This window comes from Scleropages formosus, chromosome 15 (genome assembly GCF_900964775.1).
Source record: "Scleropages formosus chromosome 15, fSclFor1.1, whole genome shotgun sequence".
Taxonomy (NCBI): domain Eukaryota; kingdom Metazoa; phylum Chordata; class Actinopteri; order Osteoglossiformes; family Osteoglossidae; genus Scleropages; species Scleropages formosus.
In genome coordinates this window covers 26,290,798-26,306,999 of record NC_041820.1, presented here as the reverse complement: position 1 = coordinate 26,306,999, position 16,202 = coordinate 26,290,798, and the positions used below count along the sequence as shown (strand labels likewise).

The window sequence follows — 16,202 nt, the reverse complement described above, 5'->3', positions numbered from 1 at the left end:
CACAACGCATACAGACCGAACGCGTCCGCGCGCGTTTCTGTTGCGCGCTCCGCCCATCGACGCGGTAACCTGCACGAGACGCCGGACGCGATGCCACGCGCGCTGCCGCGGAACTAGGAGACACGCCGTGAGTGCGCGCGCCGCTCGGCAGGTGAGGGGAGCGGCGGTCGCGTCCGCAGCACGTTGAACGGCTCGCGACATGACAGAATGTGGAAAGGCTCGTTGCGGTGTTATAAACGTCCCAAATAGCACGCCGTAGTACATATATGTGATGCGCAGCGGAAATTTTCCGTTGCGCGCTCTGGGCTGGGAGCGCGCAGTGCCGGCCATAAATCATAAGCACCCCACGCAGAAATGTGTCATGATGATATATGTGGAGCGGTTTCGGCGGAGCAATAAGGAAAGAAGGCGCTGCAGAAGGGAAAGACGCTCCATCTGCACCGGGCTGTAATGTGCGCGGGCGCGAGCTGAGAACAAAGGCGCACGAGCTGTGCCGCGCGCACTGTGTTTATTTATACGGTATCAGTTATTCCTGGAAGTTGTCTCGTGCTGACGGCGGCAGCGCGCGTCGAGTGCGCGTCTCCCTTTTTCGTTATGACGACTTACATTTGCATTTATTTATTTGTTTTTGCTTTACCTTCTTCGCATTATGACTGGCATTGTTGTCAGATAGCACGAGGACGGGGATAAAATGATGCTGCTGATGATGATCATGATGATGATCACGAGGGTGGTCCATGGTGGTGTGTGTGAGGCTGCTGCCCTGTCACCTGTGTGTCTCTGCACTCTCCCGTCCACTCCTCTCACACACACTGGTTACACTGCGCATAACAGGCATGTTACTGACCCTAAAATCCAGCTTCATGCAAAATGTTTTTATTATAAATAAGAATAAATATTGTCATACGTATTTTCTATTAATTATTATTGTTTAGCTTCAAGGTGACTTTGTTAGTTAATTATTTACCTATTTGTACTGCACCGTATTTTTTTCATAGTGTATCAATTCAGGGTAAGTACCCTGCTCTAGGAATGGGATTCAAACCAACAACCTTGAAGGTGTTAAGCAGCAGCTCTAACAGAACACAACCTGCTGTCCTTAATTCTAGCAGATCGAGCAGAACAAATATGTTTTTATTGAATGTACTGTGCACTTTTTAACCGCTGTAAGAAGCAGCGATGATGTGCCAGCATCTCTGCAGCGTTGCCCCCGTGATGCTCATTGAGACACACACTCTGCTACTACACACTGGAGGCTAAAAATAGAGAGGGATTCGGGTTTGGAGTCCTGCTGGCCTCACTGTGCTGTGTCAGAGTTCCCCGCCGAGGTGTGGCCTGCTGCATAAACACGAGTGCGGCTCAGCCGCTGATGCCACACACACACTTAAAAACACACCTCCAGAAAGGGTGACGTTTACACATATACTGTATTCTGTGTATACTGGCGAGTTCCTTTTTTCTTATGTTTATTGATCACCAGCAGCTGCACTGGGTCACAGCAAGAGAAACAGCCACGCACAGAAAAACTGCCAATGTATCCATGTAGAAAACAAGGACAAAACACTGTAGTACGTCTCTGTCACGCGGAACACAGGGAGCCGAGACGGCTGAACCCAAGTGCGGCGTTGTTCGTTAGACGTTGAGGGAGGAGGCAAGGTCTCAAAACCGGGGACGGGCGAAGGGTCGGTCGATCGGCGAACGGGACAGGAACGAGGATCCACGGACGTGGTCGGAGAACGAAGCGAGGAGTCAAAAAACCGGAGATCGTGGACAGAGAAAGAGGGTAGTAACACGAGGAAGGGCGGTTGTCCCAAACGAGATTCCGCAACGGTACGGGAGCTGAAGAGGGTCTTTATAGGTTGAGCGATTACTCATGAGCTAGTGCGGAGTCAGGTGTTCTTGCTTGTGTTGTGGGCGTGGACGTGACAGTCATTAGTGCGATCAATCGCCATCGTCCAAAAGGTCCACAACCCCGAAAGATGTCCTGAGTTCTTATCAAAAATATGAGAAATTATTTATTCCTAGTGGGTGTGCGGTGGCGCAGCGGGTTTGACCGGGTCCTGCTCTCCGGTGGGTCTGGGGTTTGAGTCCCGCTTGGGGTGCATTGCGATGGACTGGCGTCCCGTCCTGGGTGTGTCCCCTCCCCCTCTAGCATGGACCCTGTGTTGCCGGGTTGGGCTCTGGCTTGCCGCAACGCCGCTTGGGATAAATGGTTTCAGACACTGTGTGTGTGTGTGATTTATTCCTAGTGGAAGCAAGTCCATCAGTTGGGTCACCCATATGCTGTTTTCACAGTGGAAAATTCAGGAATAGACCACAGCAGCAAAACACACTCCTTTCGTCCAGCGAGTCGTCAGCCGGCATGCTAGATCTTCGTCAGAAAGAAAGGAAAAAATAAGTTTTTTAATTTTTTTGTGTGTCAACACCTTAGTGAAACACAGCTAAGGTGTTCCTGGAGTCATCCTGTAACAAGTGAACTAGACTGTAAATAAACTAGAAATATAATTGAATTGTTAAAGCTAAAGGGGTGCGGTGGTGCAGTGGGTTGGACCGGGTCCTGCTCTCCAGTGGGTCTGGGGTTCGAGTCCCGCTTGGGGTGCCTTGTGACGGACCGGCGTCCCGTCCTGGGTGTGTCCCCTCCCCCTCCGGCCTTACGCCCTGTGTTGCCGGGTTAGGCTCCGGTTCCCCGCGACCCTGTATGGGACAAGCGGTTCAGAAAGTGTGTGTGTGTGTGTGTGTGTTAAAGCTAAAAGAAGCGAATCTAACGCAGATCCTTAGAATTTTTCAGCACGCTGTTGGACGGGAAAATTTTCCCTCTTATTTAACTATATTTAAGCGTATTTAAATGTTCCCGCTTTTAGTTACACTGACATCCCAGGTTATCATTTTAAAAACGAAACTCAAATGATTTCATTGCAGAACAGTAATTTAATCCCAATAATAGTGTGTCATATTGCATACTGGCGTGTTTCTGCTCACTCTCTGAGGTGCTGGACTGGTGGTCAGAAATACGGGGACCGTTTGACCTCAAATGCCCCCTGTCTCACACTCCTAGGTGGCGCGGAGGTGCAGCGCTGCTTTTGGACCCACAGCCTTCGAGGACCCCTGGCTGTGCAAAATGCCCCGTGGTGTGATTCTGCAGCTGTGCCTGATGGCGGGGGTCAGCCTATGGACCAACGCCACGCCCCTCCCCCCACACAGTTCGGGGGTGCTGCCCCTTGCGGAGCAGCTCGGGCAAAGGAAGGCCAAAGAGTCTGTGCTGGAGCAACGGCCGACGGGGGGAGGTGAACCTGTCGCCACGCCCGCCACGCCCTTCACGCCATCTAGCCCGGCAGCAGCCAGTGAGATGGGGTCAAATCCCACTAATAGCTGGTCTCCTGAGTTACAAATGAGTGAGCCACAAGGTTCAAGCTCAGGGGCAGGTGGCCTCGCTGGACGCCGTGGAGGAAGCGAGGCCCCACGCGTGTCTGTAAAGGTGAGCGCATGGGGGGATCGCGAGCAGGTAGCACAGGAAATGGGCAAAGAAAACTCCAGAGGGGGTAAGTTGGATGCTGCGGGACTCGGGTCCTCAACTGTAGCTACTTCGGGGTTCCATGCTACAGAAGGGTATCGACACAACTCGCCACCGGTAGCCGAGGACCAAATGGCCCGAGGAGGGGTGCATACAGCTGCACCGAGAACCACTAGCTCACCGCAGATGAGACTGGCTGTGGTGAAATACCCTGGGGAGCCCAGGAAAGTAGGAGGAGCCTCAGAGCAGGGTCATGAACACCAGCTCCTCAGGCAGGAGGCGCCAGCACTAGAGAGGGACGAGAAGGGGGCCAGGGGTGCTGACGAAGTCCTCATGGAGCCGCCCACTGCCCTCCTCGGGGAGGAACCCTGCGGTCAAACCGCTGGCACCGTGGAACCGAAGAAGGCGGGGCTCGGGGAGGACCTCGGCCCCCGAGGGTCTGCAGCGCTGGAGGACCTCCAGCTTCCTGGTGCACCAGGGGCCCCGGCGCCATCGTACAGCTCTGCGCCGTCACACTTTGCGGCCAGCAGCGCACATGCGGAGAGTGGCTTGGGAGACACGGGCCACAGCCTCGAACCCTTGCGCACAGGCCTCCCTTTGTCCCAGGATGAAGGTAAGACTGGGCAATGTAGGCCAAGGTGCAAATGTCAGATGATCTCCGGGGCTCAGCATTGATTTTTTTGCGTTTGGTTGTCTGCAGGGACAGGAACACCATACATTTTACCCCCCCATCAAATTTTGCACCAGTCCAATGTTGTATTATCCTGGAAAAACAGAAATAAATAAATACGTGCGATGAAAATATCCTTCAATGGACAGGAGCTCAACACAAACCATGTGTTGTGATGCTTTGATAATGTGACTCTTTTGCTTTCTTTTTGACAAATTTGAGCGCTTCCTACTGAAATCACTTTTTTAATCGCAACAACGGGAACACGGGGTCACAGCAAGGTACAGAATATAGTAGCAACACAGTGTAACATTAACAGTGTAACTGCAAGCCTACATCAAGGAGAATAAATGATTATAATTAATAAATACACACACTGTCTGAAACAGCTTATCCCAAGTGGGGGTTGCGGAGAGCCGGAGCCTAACCCGGCAACACGGGGCGCAAGGCTGAATGGGGAGGGGACGCATCCAGGATGGGACGCTAGTCAATCACAAGGCACCCCAAGCGGGACTTGAACCCCAGACCCACCAGACAGCAGGGCCTGATCAAACCCACTGCGCCACCGTACCCTCTATTAATATGTAATTATTAAAATAAATAAATAAACCCTGCGATGGACTGGCATCCCACCCAGGGTGCACCCCCCCCCCCTCTTTAGCCTTGCGCCCAAGATAGGCTCCGGCTCAGCACGACCCTGCTCGGGACAAGTGATCATTGAAATTGGTTGCTTGGTTGGTATAGATAATTCTATAATAAATAATTATTTATTTCTCTTGCAGTTGCACTTTAATGTTACTTATTACTTCCGTTAATTAAAATGTTTCATAGAAGCGATCGAAAGCCATCATCCGAGGAAGTTCGAACCCATTAGTTGTCATTCCGCCCGAGTTTTATGAGATGGAAGAAAATGAATCGCTATCATCCTACATGTATGGAGAGAACTACGAGGACAGACCACATCGACAAAATACTAAGTCAATAATAAATAAAACGGACAAGACTTTGAAAGAGTTCGGTGAAATTGTGAACGGACTGATTTTACGTTTAGCATATTTTGGCATAATAAGAACCTCCAGCCTTTGATTGTATCAATAACCCAAATGTTAATTTTAAATAGAAGCTCGGATTTACTTTAAATAGTTACCCAAGAAGTACAGTGTGTCCTACTGTGAGACGAAAAGAAAGAAAGACAGAGAGAGAAAGAGAACACTTTGGAGATGAAAATGCAGACGACGTAATTGATTATGTCACCAGATTTGTTTGATCTTATGTCGGTCACTATTTTTCGTTGAATTTCTTGACGTTAAGCGATTGTCCATCATAGACGTGTCAGAGGGACTCTACCTGTCCTGTCTCGGACAGTCAAACGCTGACTTCCCGAAGCCTGGCAGGCAGCAGCAGCCCACCCCCACCGTGCCTGAAGCCACTTGTCCCGAGCAGGGTTGCAGTGAGCCGGAGCCTAACCCGGCAACACAGGGCGTCAGGGGATACACCCAGGACGGGACGCCAGTCCATCGCAAGGCACCCCAAGCGGGACTTGAACCCCAGACCCACCGGAGAGCAGGATCTGGCCAAACCCACTTTGCCACTGTGCCCCCCGCCCCCCGCACAGCAGTAGCCCATGGCATGAATTATTAAGTGTTAATGCCTCCTGAATTATTGAGGCGTTGTGCGGACGGAGATCCGTCTGTTCCACAAAAAGGGCTACGCGTAGCCGTCTCATGCGGGTCGGAGCACAAGAAAAGTTTTGTGTGCAGTCCTGCTTTTCTGAAGACCGATGTTTTTCGATTTGCAGTCGTCACGAGGGGCGGCCGAGCATGGACGGCACGCGCGTGTCGTAGGCCAACGCTCCTTGACGCGTCGCACACGCCGTAACGCGTTGGAAAGATGGTGTAGCACCGGAGGGAGTCCCACCGTCACCGTGAATGCGTTCGAGGGCCATACGTGTAAAAATCGTACGAAGTGACACGCCGAATCTCAAGTCAAAACTGAAACGTTAATCTTGTATGTCACTCTATTTTATGTAGGTGTGGTGTGTGTTCAGGTGTGTGTGTCTATAACCGTATTTATCACGTGTAACGATCGCAGGCTCCATGGGACGGCGGGCTGCCTTAGGCGATGCTCAAATGCCACTTAATTTCACGAGTCCTGTGCGAAATCCCAGCAGGCCCGGAGGCGCCCTAATTAATTGCTATTTTTGACTCGTGGCGGAAAACGGGGCCAGGAACCTGCGGCGGGCGGCGGAGCACGAGTCGGGGACTTGGCCTCGGCGGACACCGCAGACCCTGGGGATCTGTAAACATTTTGGATGAGTCACTTTGGTGGTCTGATGCCCCGTGCTTCTCTGGTTCTCTGCAGCAGGGACTGTGGGTGGGATGCCGCCTGGGGCCATGCCCACCGCACCAGCGGGGGGCGCTGTGGCCGGGTCCCACGGAGCGTCTGCGTTGCAGGACGGGAACTGGAGCGCATTGCCCGAGAAGGGAGCGGTCACCGCCGTCACCCTCCCCTTGTCGACGTCTCCTCCCATGGGACCACCAAAGGAGGTGACGGCAGCTGTAGACGCTCCCACCTCCTCCTACTCCGCGAAGACTCAAGTCCCTCTTCTGACAGAGGGGCCTTCTGCGCCGTGGCAGACTTCTGGCACTGAGCTCTCAGACACAGTGAGCCTTTCTCAGCTGCAACCCCTCACAGCGCCCCCTCCGGGACCCCCGCTGGACTATGGGAGCCTTGAATCTGAGGGTGAGATGGTGGTTTCATTTCTATATTTCGGAGTACTCTGGTTCCTCGACTTACGAAGACGCTTTGGACGACAAGTTCGTTCTCAACTCAGTTTGTTTGGGAACCCAAAGTCACTTTTACCACTAATTTGCGATCAGTAAAAGCAGACAGTAAGACAGGCGTCCCTCGATTTATTCACTGGTTAAAAAAACACACATTTTCAGAACCGCTTGTCCCATACGGGGTCGCGGGGAACCGGAGCCTACCCGGCAACACAGGGCGTAAGGCCGGAGGGGGAGGGGACACACCCAGGATGGGACACCAATTCGTCTCAAGGCACCCCAAGTGGGACTCGAACCCCAGACCCCCCGGAGAGCAGGACTGTGGCCCAACCCACTGCGCCACCTTAGATAAAGCCGTAATAAATAAAACGATCTGTACGACTTGTTTAAATGTTTTTAAATTTAGACAACATTAAAATTAATTTAGAACTACTAATAAAATCTGAAATTTCCACAACCTCATAGTCAATCCACATTTCTCAGCGGTTCAACCCATACGTGTGTGTCGTGTTTGTCAGCTCGTGGCCACTTTCAACTTGATTGTCTACACGCTCAGAAGATTAGACATCCCTTGATTTATTTATGGGTTATAGCCTATAAAAATCTTGGACATGAAAATAATAAAGAAGCCTTTCTTTAATGTTTTTATTAACTCTATTAAACAAACTACATTAGAAACTAATTTTAAATCAGACATTATCTCCACAAATTCCTGTTTGTCTCATAAATTGGTTCAATGCTCCTTGTCTTGTTATTGATCGCAGACACTCAAGAACCCCAGACATGAGCTGTAAACACTGTGGAAGGGAGATGAATTAAGGTGTTTCCACACACCTACTCCTATTTTCTCGAGCGAGTTTTACTGCCAACTAGTGGCTGGTTGTGGAAGTGCAGGTCACAGCACAGTTGACTTAGAACATGGATAGAATAGAAAATGCTATTTAAAATGAATAAATAATCTGGAGAAAAAAAAATATATATATTATATATATATAATATATATATATATACACACACATAAACATATATATCTTTACTTGTCAGAATAGATGTGTGTTTTCTTACACACCCAGATATTTCAGAAATCAAAGGCCTTTTCTGTATTCCAGATCTTGGCGTGATTAAGAGTCCACCTGGTGCTACAGAAACCTCTACAGTGGGCAGTGATGCAGTAAGCGCTGCCAGTGTACCCTTCCGCACAAGCCCGACCGCAGTAACCAGCCTTTCCCTGCCCAAGTCCAAGTCAGGTCTGGAAGAGCTGGAGTCCGAAGGTACGTAATGCCACTAAAGGGCCCGCCGTCTCTCTCGCCTTCGTGCTGAATCCCGACCCTGATGTTTCGCAGAGGAGCACGACGAGGATGACGAGGATACAGAGGAGTCTGAGGAAGAGGAGAGCCAAGAGGACACGGAAGAGACCCCAACCCCTGCACCTCACGCCTACAGCCACGTCCCGTACCACCTTTACTCCAACTCGATTTGGGTGCAGCGCCACCAGGGACTGGGTGAGAGTGGGAGAAAAATATTTCCACAGAAATGTTGTGCCATTTAGAAAATAGCCACTAGGGGACAGTCTTGTCTCAACTAACCAAATACTGTAAGTCCCCCCCCCCCCCACACCTTAACTGCTGTGAAGCACAACCTAAGTTATACATGGCTGTAGCATAGCACAGATCCCTTTAATAGCTCCTTTAAATCCTAGGAGGCACCCACAAGATTAAATAATGAAATAGTTTCAATAATTTACTCACAGTATTAGGCTGTGAGTGAATATTAATAATATCTATCTAACTGCTGAGTGAAGGACTGGAGAATGCTGATGACAGGCATCGGGGTTTCTCTGTCCACATGTGTCAAGCAGCGTCGGTGCTGAGCTGATGTCAGTGTGCCTTGGCGGTCGTGCCAAGGTCCCGCCAGTGTAGCGCCGCGTGTGTGTGAGTCCAGCGAGGGAACGTCTCCCTCCATCCCGCACTGATGAAGAGTGGCGTTGGCGGGACAGAGAGTCTGGCCTGCGGACACGCCCGACCCCACTTGACCGACCCCCACATGTCAGAACCTGCAACCTTCACTGCTGTGGGGTGGCTGCAGCTTGGCCCTGACCTTCAGTGCAGACAGCTGCTGTCTGACCGTCTGAAAACTCTGATTTTCCCCACTCACGAGTCTGTGTGCCTGATGTAACAATGTGGTAAAGAGGAGGTACACGCCATATAACATGCGGTATCTCCTTAGAGACGTTAGTCACAAATGGAAGGTGGCTACCGATGTGTGGGCCACAGGGTCACACCGTCCTGGCGGTGAAGGTCAAAAGTGGGCCTGATATGTTCTCACCATCAGCTTTTAGGGCTTGGCTGCACTGAGCAGCTTCCCACGTTTTAGGTGTGTGTGGATGGGGCAGAGTTCAGAATAACGCGGTCACTAGGAATGGGATGGAGCTGATCGAAATCGGCATCCGTCGAATGCGCATTTAAACGTATAAATAAGTATGGATACGAATGCAGGTGCGGTTTTTAATGGAAATTAAAATGGAAAGTATCCTTTCTACTAATCCGCATGCACACATCAATTTAAAGATAAAAAGAAATATTTATTTGCGTTCAACTTTGTACACGGGTAATTTTCCTTTTCAGCAATTCAAAAAACATTGGTTTATGATCAGATTAAATTTTAGTAAGAATCTAAGCATTCATTTGTATCAGTGTGAATATTTCAAGTGAAAAACCTAAAGCAAGCTGCATACAGACATGCGTCGCTTAATGACGGGAATACATGCTGAGAAATGCGTCGTTATGCGATTTCGTCATAGTACGAACATCATAGAGTGTACTTCTACACACCCAGATAGCATAGCCTCGATCATAGAGTGTTCTTCTACACACCTAGATGGTACAGCCTCGATCATAGAGTGTACCTATACAAACCTAGGCGGTATAGCCTCAATCATACGGTGTACTTCTACACACCTAGATGGTATAGCCTCGATCATAGAGTGTACTTCTACACACCTAGATGGTATAGCCTCAATCATACGGCGTACCTATACAAACCTAGACGGTATAGCCTTGCTGCAGTCAAGAGACGCGGTAAACACAAGATTTATGACACTGCTGCCGGCGTAACAGAGCATACTGTTTTACAGTAAACTTTTTTATAAGTAGAAAGAGTACAGTGTAAAATAAGAATAAAAAGTACAGTATAGTAAATATATAAGATAGAACTTTATTCATCCCGAAGGAAATTCTTGTGCCAGAGATTGCTCAAGCAGATTAACCACAACAATTAAATATAAAAGTTAAAAAAAAGTACACAAAAAAGTAAGAAAGCAAAGTGGAAGGTAGAAAGTGATAGAGCACATGATATTACACCTTATATTGCATTATTATATTAAAATTAAAAAAAAATTGCACATGATATTGGATGGTTATATTGCTAGTAATGTTGAAAGAAGTAATGATATTGCACATAATAGTTATACAATACAAAGTAGTAACATAGGTGTTTTTTATCATTATCAAGTATTATGTACTGTACATAACTGTATGTGCTGTACTTTTATACGACTGGCAGCGCAGTAGATTTGTTTACAGCAGCACCACCACGAACACGTGAGTAACACGTTGCGCTGCGACGTCACTGGTCAATAAGAATTTTTTAGCTCCATTATAATCTTAAGGAACCACCGTCGTATATACAGTCAGTCGTTAAGCGGTGCATGACTGTATAGATGAATTTGCGTGAATCATCTTATGCTACGCAAAAGACCAGAATGATATGCATAGTATGCAAAGTGTTACAAAGTAGGCCTACCGTATTTCACAGCATAATCGATATGCAAAGCTACACGCAAATCATTGAGTAGTACATGCTGGTGTTCTCTCTGAACATCTCAGTGATTGGGGCAAATGAAGGCATCGGTGAAATTTTATGCTATCCCAACACCACCCCCAGAAGTGGTTAGAAATGTGGCTGAGAAATGCAGTCCACTGCAGGATGAGCTGTGCGGCCGTTTTACCACACCTACTAGTTTGAGGCAACACATTCTAAGTCCTTTTCAGCAAGGTGAGGTGGACTAGACAAAAGGTTATGAGTTATGGGGAGGGTTCAGAATTTTTGGACTTACAGCAAGTCCTTGGATCTGTATTCCGGTTGGCTGGTGTCCATCTTCCTAATGACATAAGATTGAATTATTTAACCAGGTATTTGTGGAACTGCACCCGTTTAGGCCTCTTACACAGTACTGAGGTTGCTGGACCCAACAACAGCTCTCAGCTCTTGGTGATGATGAGAAATTGCCACTTGATGGTTGACTTTGGAAGGCAACTTGGGTGTCCAGCCCCCATCACAGTGCAATCTCTAAGACCAGACATTGGCCTGCTATATGAAACCTCCACACAAGTTGTCTTTATTTAACTTATGGTCCCTTGAGAAGAATGCATGGAGGAGACCAATCAGGGCATTGCTATTGGCCACTGCATAGGTTATTGTAAAGGTCTCCAGCACCCCAGGCTGTGCAAAGTTTGGGGGGTGACTAAGCCAGAAGAGTTGTGGCTTTTTTTAATTGTTCTTTCCCATCATCCAGAAAGCCAGTACGAGGACAAGAACACCATGAAAAACAACAATTCAACAACCATAACTCAGGAACACAGCTGTAAAATTTCACAGTATTGAACCCAAGGCACACCTCGTGTCATCATCAGTGTGCAGAACTGACACCTCCATTGTGTCTCTTAGCATCGGAGCCTTGTGTAGAGTTCTTTATTAGTTGAGGGAGCCGCACCTGGTACTTGTTATACCTTTAAGAAGCTCTGTCAACATGTAGCTGCCAGTCTTGTTGAATGGGTGTGGCTAGGCTGGAGCTGAAAGCTGAAAGTTAGGAGACCAGGTCCTTCAAGACAGCTCCCAGAAACCTGAGCCCAGGATGTTTCAACCAGCCAGTGAACCAGCTGACACAACCCTTCTAAATACCTTTTTGAGCTTCAGAGAAACCTACTGGACTTTGCCAGGCAGGACTGTGGCTAAATGGCTGTGGAGGAGTGATTAAGGTAATGGATCAGCACTTGCATGCTGGACCCTTGTGTTTATCTCAGTGGCTTTGTTATGGGAAATATGAAGGGCTTCAAAGAAACTAATGATCAATCACAAGAGCTTGGGCTTCTTTTCATGTTTTTGCACAAGAAGATGAGACTGTGAAAGCTTGCGAAGTAGAGTGGTATCTTTCTGTCCGTGGATCCTTTATCCCTGGGATGGGTGGGCTATCAGCGTCCCAAATGCTCGTCATTGTGTGTTTAAAGCTGTAAGAGAGGAGGAACCTTGGAGAGCAATAGAGTAGGCATCAGGTTTCACCATGATCTCACGCGCACAGCCTTAGCCAGTAGTGTTATGCAGCATTAAACTATCCTGTCCACTGCAATCAGATGTGGTCATCCCCCCCCCCCATGCCAATTTGATTACAATCTATGACAATCAACAATTTTTGGCCAAGAGTTATGTCTTTTTGTTTGTTGGCAGCCTTCCTGTTTTTTTGTTGGCTCCCGTGAATCATGGATGCGATGACTCACGGCCAATGAAAAGCTGATTTGAAAAGCATTTAAATGTATGCTGCCCCAATAGGGGTAATAACACTGCTTCACCGCAGTAAGGCCTACCCCTTTTCCAGCCCCACTGAGATCTGCCCCTTTTTTCCCTCCCAGTCATCCACATAGAAAGTAGTCCAAATCAGCTTGGCCCGCAGGGAATCCATAAATATGTCTACCAGAGCCTGCCCTCTCTGGTTATCCTCCCATCCCTACTGTCTACTTCTGATTTAGCGGCACGTGGAGCGGAAAGGCTCTCGGCAACAATCTCCTCCGCATCTTATCCCAGATCCAGCAGTCGGAGGCTCCTTGACCTCCTCCACCTGGAGCGGAAGGTGGCAGAAAGAGACGTGAGCCAGACGGTCCCCCGCTCCATCGTTGCATCGCTGGGTTCTTGTCCGCACGTCTTGAGGATAGTTCGAGGAGAAGGCACGCGAGAGGACTCCCTCCGGGACAGGGAGGGGGCAAGTGGGCCAGCTCGCTCCTTACTGGGGCGCAGCCACCTGTAGTTTCGGCTAAATACATGGTCAATACAGCCGTGTCTTTGGCTCTCTGGCTCGTCCTGGATGCGCAGGGTAGGGCAGCAAAAAATGGAAGGTGTCGATCATGGTTTTAAGGGTAAAAGGCCAGGGCAAAGGGTTGATACGATGGAAGATGAGCAAGTTCTGAGCTACTTACCTTGGAGACTCAAACCCTGAACCACTTTCTGTACCTAAGGGTGCTGCTGCAATAAAGAAGTGGAAAACTAGCATCACGGAGGTTGTTGGTTCAAGTCCTGCTCCTGCCCTCACACCCTTGATAGAGGTACTGTGTTTACTGCAAACTGGTATAGTAAGGGTCCCCTGCTCTGGAAATGGGTTGACCTTTGGAATTGCCTTTGGACAAAGGCATAAACCAAAGAACAAATTGTAACAACAACCTTGGTGTCATTGACCCGCATCCTCTCATACAGTAGGGTTCCCGGCCTGAACGTACAGCCAGTTCTTCTGCCGTGTGGCCATCTCCCTTTGAATTCTGGTTAGAATGAACTGTAAGGATGAGGTAAATTGAAGTATGTTTTTAAAAAATCTTTTTTTTTTTTTTTTTTTTAGTGCGCAGCTGGGTGGAGAAGATCCGAGACAAGGTTAGTAACCCCACCCCGAACAAGATTCCCACTTTCGACATGGGATGCAGATATGTCATCTGGAGTCGCCTGTTCACCAGCCAGTACCTTCTTTTTTGTAGCATTTCCAATGGGGGAGACAAATGCCCATAAAATTTCTGTATGCTACTATCTGTGTGCACTTACCCATCTGGGGGAGATTTTAGGCAATTACGGTACATTTGTGTTATTGCACTAAACCCCAGAATTCCACTCTTGTATCCACAGGCAGGATACGTGTCGGGGATGTTGGCCCCCGTGGGCATCGGCGTTGCGGGGGCCCTCTTCATCCTGGGAGCTCTCTATAGCATCAAGGTGATGCACCGCAAGAGGAGGAGCAGCTTCAAACACCAGAGGAGGAAGGTGAGAGGAAGAGGACAGGAGAGGGACGGAGGGAGCCTGGAAATACCGAATTTTCTTGGTTAGAGTTTCAGCTTTAAGGGTGGGATTTATGCTAAGGTGTCAGCTATAGGGTTACGTTCAAAATTAGGGTTTCATCATGGGAGTTGGAAGAGAAAATCCTCCCTCTGCAGCTCCCGCTCACACTTGAACAATAAGTTGCTTTGGAGATGATATTACAGTCATGGAGGACCCCGGTTAAATACTTTGGGTGCGTTTTACTGACCCCTAAGGGCTCGATTTGGAACTGCAAGTTGCATCATCTCTACAGCGAGCAGAACTTTTATGATAGTAGACAGTTGAAGGAAAAAAAGTCGTGCCGCTTAACTGACCGTATATATGACAGTGGTCCCATAAGATTTTTTTTTTTCAGCTCCATCATAATCTTACCGACCAGCGACGTCGTAGCCGTCGTAATGTCATAGCACAACGTGTCGAGGCTGTACCATCTAGGTGTGTACAAGTACGCTCTATGATCGAGGCTATACCATCTAGGTCTGTCTAAGTGCACTCGATGATGTTCGCACAACGACATCTCTCAATGTATCCCCGTCGTTAAGCGGCGCATGTCTGTACATGAATATTCATTCCTTTCATGAATAAATGTGATGTATCATGTGATCGCATTTGCAGCACAGGGAGACGACCAGCAGGCAGGACCGAGTGATGCTGCTGGCTGACAGCTCCGAGGATGAGTTCTGAACCCTCCTGTCTGCACCCTGTCCAGCAAGAGCCATGTCTTCATTGCAGAGCCACTCCTCCCCTTTAATATACCCTCATCTGGACACTAAACTGCATGCCAGAAAAGGAAAATGAAAGAAGGCGTATTCCCCTGGATTCAAGCCGCATTGTGACCAGTGCCAGCAGTGGGCAGAGCCCCTCCAAAACGGTTTGTCATAGCCAGCGATATTAAGCTGTCAATGCGTCCCGCAGCAGCTAACTGACAGTTATGGACCAAATGCATCAATATTAATATGCAGTGGAATGAGTAAAGTGCTGCTGTGTTTCCACAACAATACACACACACGGTCTGAAACCATCTGTCCCGAGTGGGGTCGCGGTGAACCAGAGCCTAACCTGGCAATACAGGGTGCAAGGTTGGAGGGGGAGGGGACGCACCCAGGACGGGAAGCCAGTCCATCACAATGCACCCCAAGCAGGACTCGAACCCCAGACCCGCCACGCCCCCTCCATTATAATACCGTATAGTGAAATAAGCCTGGTAATGACGTTTGTTGCGAATGCTGTAGGTGCTGGACACCGGTTGTTTACGGACTCTCCCAGCTAGTAGGGTTGCACAAAGAAAATGTAGATATTTATCACAGCAGGTGGTGAGTTCTCAGCCTGGCTACTTAACAATCACGCTTGTTTCTAGTATAATGGTGGGGGTCATCAGTTTCCTTTTTTAATGCCCAGAATGTGCTTTTATAGGCCGAATTAACAATTTCTTTTTGTCTCCTTCCCCGTCATTTCCCAGCTACACAGGCTTTTATTTTCCTCATGTATGCACACGCACACACATTTTCTGAGCCGCTTGTCCCATCCGAGGTCGTGGGGAACCGGAGCCTACCCGGCAACACAGGGCGCAAGGCTGGAGGGGGAGGGGACACACCCAGGAGGGGACACCAGTCCATCACAAGGCACCCCAAGTGGGACTCGAACCCCAGACCCACTGGAGAGCAGGACTGTGGTCCAACCCCCTGCACCACCGCACCCCCCCTCCTCATATGCATCAAATCTTTATCTGTAGTGGAAACTCCAGTGTGTGAAGCGCATAACGCTTCAGGAGTGAACTCCCCCACTCAAATGGAGGTGATCACCCTGGGTGGAAAGTGCGCCTAAAGTGTGACACTGCACCTCCATTCGGCTGTGCCGCGTCACGCCTTCGCCATAAAATACGGACGAGTTCGTCGTTGCAAGATGCAGCATTATTTCCCGGTGTCCCACTCGAGTTGCCCTATAAAACGGAACGGATCGCCGCCACAACGTAACATGAGCAAGTGTGTTAAAGTGCAAATGTTCTCACGTAGTACTGACACCGTGTGTGTTTTCACTTATGGCGAATATAGGGCAATCCATGCTTAGAAAATCAATTTTTTCCAGATGGTTAAACTATATAAATATGAATATA

The 16,202-nt window shown here is 48.8% G+C and overlaps 1 protein-coding gene across 1 annotated transcript; it reads left to right on the top strand.

Annotated features, from left to right (window-relative positions):
* Positions 1-15,641, top strand: armh4 (armadillo like helical domain containing 4). Its single transcript, XM_018764094.2, has 8 exons — positions 1-151; positions 3,056-4,124; positions 6,543-6,923; positions 8,074-8,235; positions 8,308-8,466; positions 13,623-13,654; positions 13,901-14,035; positions 14,705-15,641. Exons 2-8 carry the CDS (start codon positions 3,119-3,121, stop codon positions 14,771-14,773), a joined length of 1,944 nt encoding a protein of 647 aa, XP_018619610.1. The 5' UTR covers positions 1-151; positions 3,056-3,118; the 3' UTR covers positions 14,774-15,641.
* The last annotated feature ends 561 nt before the right edge of the window (positions 15,642-16,202 follow it).